Raw genomic sequence first — 6,212 nt, forward strand, 5'->3', positions numbered from 1 at the left:
CTGGCAGCCGGAAAGGGCACCCAGTGAGGGCGCCGGGGCTGGAGGAGGGGCCGGCGGCTTGAGAAGGGGCAGACGGCTCCGGCGGGAGAGGGACGCATGGGCAGCCGGGAGGACCGCCTGGTAGAGAGTAGGGGGTGGGGCGCGCACGTGGCCTCGCGCAGGCGCATTGCGCTCACAGGGGGCGGTCCCTTAGGTGGTGGATTGTGGTTCCGGTTCCTTCGCCGAGACACGTGAAGGTCGGGGAGTTGGTACGGAGTTGGTCTTGGCACGCGTGGCGGCGCCGGGATGGATTCCTCCTCATCTTCCTCCGCAGCGGGTTTGGGCTCGGTGGACCCGCAGCTGCAGCATTTCATTGAGGTGGAGACTCAGAAGCAGCGCTTCCAGCAGCTAGTGCACCAGATGACGGAACTTTGTTGGGTGAGGATCCTGGGGCCGGGACCTGGCCACTGTACCTACGTTCCGCCTGTCCTTGCCCCGCGGGACTAGCTACGACGTCCGGGATTCGGGGAAGGGGAGCATTTGACAGTACCCTTTGGTTCCCTTAGGTTCTTCAGGCCCAGCCGGGTGGGGGAAAGGGTGACTTCGCTTCTCAGGGGACTGTCACTCCAGACTTCGGCTTTCTTGGTACAGAGGATTGGGGATCATAAGACTGGGGATTATACCACTGTCCCAACTAGCACTTTAGGCACTGAAGTTGAAGCTGCCTGGTGCTGCTCAGCAAGACTGATGGGAGTCCCCGATACTGGGCTCTAGTTTTTGGAACCCCCAGTCACAGGGAGTCAGTGAATCTCCTGTTCCGGGACTCCTCAGGGTTTACCTTGATTACCTAGTTCTTCTAACCGTTGTCCGTGAGAAACGAGTGGCTCTAGCCCACTATCCATAAAAGTAGTCTAATCTCTCCCAACATACACAGTTACTTGCCTTCTTGTTGGATTGTTGTGTAATATCAAGCCGTTTTGGATCTGAAGGTTGAAGAACTGAGTATGTCCTGTGAGGGGACTTGGGCAAAAGGGTGAAAGGCATCTGCAGTTTGGGATCAAAGTGTTCTCTGGCTGCCAAGGACAACATAACTGCCTTGACATACAAAATTCACAGAATTCAGAGGATAGGGGTAATTTTCCTTGGAGGCAGAGGTCCGAGGCTTCTGTACACAGCAGAGAATAATGAAGGAAATTCATTTGAATCGCTTAACTTGAATTATATACAGTCATCGGTTTTCATAGTCCTTTTCCCATAAACTTATGGTATTGCTGGACTCTGACCCTTAACAAATATTTAACTCTTGTCTCTTGGACCAGAGTGCTTTCTTTCTTTCTTTCTTTCTTTTTTTTTTTTTTTTTAAGAAATCTGTGATTCACTACATTTGGGCGAGGGGAGAGGGGCGGTTAAGGACTCCTCTAAGAATCTGTAAACTTTAGGAAAATTCATACCATTTCCCATTCATCTTTTTCCCCCATTCATCTTGAGAAGATTCAAGAACCTCTGGCTTAAGTAGACAAGGTCACTTAATTACAGAATCTCGGGTCATAGATTTTCCTTTTTTCCTTGGTAGGTTTTGGGGTGTCTTGCTGCAGTGATTTCTCCTTCCACCTCTTTATTCTGCAGTTAAAGGTATTTAATGTATTTGGCATTGTGGAGTTGTAACCAAATTCATTGGAGGATTAATTCACTTGTATTTTGCCATTTTCTTTGTTCTGTAACATCTCAGCTCCACAACTTTCTGGCCCTATGACTTTAGGCAAAATATCTCTGTGCCACAGCTTCCCTCTTTGTAAAATGAGGATTAATAATAGTACCTATTTCATAGGTTTGTTATGAAAATTTGATGTAAGGCTATAGAAAATTGTTTGCCACAAAGTAAGCTGCTGCCAAATGTGAACTATTATTAACATATCATTTTACTATTTTTAGGTGAAATGTTTTCTTTAAACACTAAGAAGTTATTCCCCCTCGCCCTTTGTTTTCCCCCAAGTTCCCTTTGTGATTCTGTATTTTGTCCTGAGCAGGAGAAGTGCATGGACAAGCCTGGGCCAAAGTTGGACAGTCGGGCTGAGGCCTGTTTTGTGAACTGCGTTGAGCGCTTCATTGATACAAGCCAATTCATCTTGAATCGACTGGAACAGACCCAGAAATCCAAGCCAGTCTTCTCAGAAAGCCTTTCTGACTGACTTTAGTGTTACCTTTTTGTAAAAGGAAATTCGTTCAAGAAATGAAGAGTAGTTGATGGGATGGTTGAAGAAAAGGCCATGGGGGGATTGGCTCCCACCTTTGTCACTCTTGGGACATCCTGTCATCTGAGAATGAACAAAGACCAATTTTTTGTTTGTGTTTGGCGTTTGAGGGTTATATGCATATTTGGTTGTGTTTTTTTTTTTAATGTTAATCTTGTGAAAACAATTGACAGATGAATGGAAAACTTTACTAGATGCATATTACTGTATGTGGGACTATGTTTTTCTCAAAGTCCCATTAACTGCTTCCTATAATTTGGGTAGTAGAACTGCTTTCTATAATTTGTTAGTGGGACCACATGGGTAAAATCTGTCATTTGTGTGGATTCATTTCAGATTTCTGACATGGATAAACATCTTTATGTCTCTGAGAAAGGGCAACAGTGAGGGAAGAGTAACTTGGTACTTAACCGTAGGCCTCCTGATCTAGTGTTTTGACCATCAGTGCTGGAAAAAAATCTATGGGATATTCATACAATGCAGTTAGCTTTCTGAGTTATCTCCCTTCCTTATACTGTGATTGAGGTAGTACAGATAGCCTGAGTGTCTGGAGGCCTTTGGTTTTAAAGGCATCTAGCCAGTGAACATAATTCTCATTACTAAACTACCACAAGGAAGAAGTGAACTTACCCTGAATATCAGGGTCCAAGAAATTCAAAGATGTGCCTAAATAAATTATGAAGATTTAGGCCTGTTGAAAACTAACAGAAGTTTCAGGTAGAGGTGCATGCCTAATGTTAGTCAGTATAGATTCCATTTACTGTGTTCTTTTGATTACTGAAATAAATGCTTCCACAAGATTCAACTCTGTGATTGAGAAGGCTTTTTATTCTGCTTATCACCTGCATCCTGGAGAGATTTGGTGTGGGCTGGTTCCAAGGCTGAAATGTAGTCAGTGTGGGTACCTGCTCTGGGCAAGGTACAACACAGTATTCCAGGGACCTCTCACCTTTTTGCAAGAAATGAGAACCTTTAAATGAGATGGGGAGGGAAGAAAGTCAGTGCAGATAGTTAATTCCCTGAGTGTAGTATTAGAGGTTATATTGACTGGATTTCTCTCTTCTTCAAATCCTAGTAGACTGGAGTATGTACCTGGAGTGGAACTATCTGTTGGGTGTTTCTAGTACAAGTCCATGAAAGTTGGGGAAATACACATTTCCAGAAGCCTCTAGTCCTTTTAACTTTCCCCCATATAGGCACAACAACGAAATTTTTAAAAATCCTGATGAAAACAATTTGACCAACATTTAAGTGCTTACTTTGTGTCAGACACTGTTTTTGGTGCCAGGGATTCAGCAGTGCCCCAAAACAAAGTCTCTGCCCATTTGGAGCTTATATTCTAGTGAGAGGAGACAGGAAACAAGCATGTAAATGTGTCAATATAATGAGTACCACAGAGAAAAAGCAAAGGGAATATTTGTGGGGTGTTGTTATTTGAGGTAAGATGGTTAGAGATGGCCTCCTTGGGACAGTGGCATCTCAGCAGAGACCTGAATTAAGTGAACAAGCCAGGTAGGTATCTGGGAGAAGAACATTTCAAGCAGAGGTGGCGGCAAGTCCAAAGGCCCCAGGGTGGGAGATGCATTCTGTGATGCTAAAGTAGAACAGTCAAAAGGTCCGTATGGCTGGAATGGCATGAGTAAGAATGATAAAGTCAGAGAAATATGCCTGAGATGGATTGAGGCTGGCAGTGGGGGTGTGCACTGATCACGTAGGGCATTGTAAGCCATTACAAAAACTTGGCTTTTACCCAGCATGGGTAGCCATTTGAGAATTGTTAGCAGACAAGTGATGTGATATAACAAATTTTAGGAGGGTTTGGCAGCTGTATGGAGAACATGTGCCTGGTAAAGGAAGTAGTAGTAGCAGCAGCAGAGTAGTAAGAATAACGTCATTTTGAAGTCCAGGAGAAATCAGCCTTCTAGGTTAGGTGTCTTAACACATACCTTGTATCTATATGCCCCTATTGATTTTTTTTCCATACAAAATTTAGTGTGTTCATGTAAAACTTCAAGTCAAAGGAAGGGTCCTTTGGTCTTTTCCTTCTTCCTTTCTATTATATATTATTTATTATTTACTTTATTATATCAATATTCTTATTCTTTCATCTAGTATTAAAGTATTCTCATTACATTTAGAAACAAACTTAAATGTCTTCTACAGTTTTATTGCTTGCTCAGCTAATATACATAATGAGAAAGAGGTTCTGTCAGATTCACAAAATATGCTTAAGCACCAAGGATGTGTCCAACACTACTAGGCTCAAGACAATGAGAAAGAAGAGGTAGAATATCATTCTCAAAGAGGCAAAGCCTATACAATATAATTATGGTACTTTTGGCTACACAGAAACGCATAAAAGGGACAATTAGGATATAGCAAACCAGGATTCAGATGTGCTGATCAGGAGCACTAAAACAAAGCGGCCAACAATTTTGAGATGTATCTGCAATATGCTAATAATAGTTATGCTTTACTGGGGTTATGCATAATATTTGCCACACATTGTACTAACTATGTTACATGGGTCATCTTTTTAAAAATTATACCAACTCTATGAGAGTGGAACTATTATTAACATACTCATTTTATAGATGGAGAAGCTGAGGCTCTGAGGGATAAACTTATTCAAGTTTACACAGCTAATAAATTGCAAGAATGGAATTTTAACCCAGGCAGTTTGACTCCAGAGCTCATGGTCTGAACTACTATACTAAATTGCCTCCTAATATGTATTTAAAGATAGGAAGTAATGTTTCTTTAAAAGGCAGGGCCGGAATGACCAAAACATTTCATTCCAGAGATAGCATGGTATAGTGGAAAGATCATACGTTTTAAAGTTAGCAGAACTGGGTTCAAATCCTGACTCTGTCAACACCTGTGTGACCTTAAGGAAGTCACTTAACCTCTTTGATCCTCAGTTTCTTTATAAAACTGAGATAGTAATGCCTACTTTACAGGGTTGAAGTATGAGATCACATGTAGAGTGCTTGGTACACCGTAGATGCTTTAATTGATGATATTGGTATTCAGAACTGAGCATCTTTGATAACTCTGGCAGAGTCATCTGGGAAAACAAGAGAAAAGCAAGAAGTCACTTAATGAAGTTGACTAATTGATGAAGTGGCACAGCTAATGGAGCACATAATATTAAGAATTTTGAGTTTTGCAATCAATGGAAACTAGAGGAGGAGTTTAAACAGTGGAGTGATATAATATTTGTATATTTTAATGACAAAAGTACTACACACTTGTTTTAAAATTTTAAAATGATATAGAATTACTTAGAAGTCCTCCTCTTACTCTCACATATGCATTGAGAAAGATCACTTTAGCAGCTATATGGTAGCTGAATTAAAGCAGAGAAATAGTAATGAGTATTTCACTAATTCAGGCAAGGGAGTATGGAGGGTTCAGTTCAGATAGTGGAAGTGGGGATGGACAGGAGGAAACATTAGGAATATGGGGTTGCTGTGAGAGAGAAATCTGGAGTAAAGTGGAAAGGAAGTAAAACATGATAGGGAAGGAGGTAGGGTATAGAATAATGTGCCAATGCGAGGATGCTGTGGGGTTCGAAGGTCAGCAAAAGTGACTGGAAGAGAGGAAGATAACAGAACTGACCACGCTGAACGGGCCACAGAGAGGAAGTTACACAAATGGCACTCCCCAGTTCCATAGCTTCAGTATGTGGGTAAACCCTGGAGTTGTTTCTCATCACCTTCCAATTTAAGGACCATAAGAATACCCATAAAGTCAGAAATACTTAAAAGATTACTCACAAATATAGTCTTCTATATTTTTAACAGGAAAATTTAGAAACAAGCCTCAAGGGAAAAAAAGATAAAATATCACTTGAGTTTAATTTTTCCAATGCCAGATTTATAATTTATTTTTTAACATAGGGAATATTTTCTTTCTTTAAAATTAAGTTTATTGGAATGACATTGGTTAATGCAATTATATAATTTTCAGGTGTGCATT

At 41.3% G+C, this 6,212-nt stretch overlaps 1 protein-coding gene across 1 annotated transcript; it reads left to right on the forward strand.

Moving 5' to 3' along the window:
• Positions 1–193: 193 nt before the first annotated feature.
• On the forward strand, positions 194–3,036 carry TIMM8A (translocase of inner mitochondrial membrane 8A). The gene is made up of 2 exons (XM_006920694.3): positions 194–417; positions 2,007–3,036. The coding sequence occupies exons 1-2, from the start codon at positions 286–288 to the stop codon at positions 2,166–2,168; spliced, it is 294 nt and encodes a 97-aa protein (XP_006920756.1). The 5' UTR covers positions 194–285; the 3' UTR covers positions 2,169–3,036.
• The last annotated feature ends 3,176 nt before the right edge of the window (positions 3,037–6,212 follow it).

Source organism: Pteropus alecto, unplaced genomic scaffold (assembly GCF_000325575.1).
Source record: "Pteropus alecto unplaced genomic scaffold, ASM32557v1 scaffold179, whole genome shotgun sequence".
NCBI lineage: Eukaryota > Metazoa > Chordata > Mammalia > Chiroptera > Pteropodidae > Pteropus > Pteropus alecto.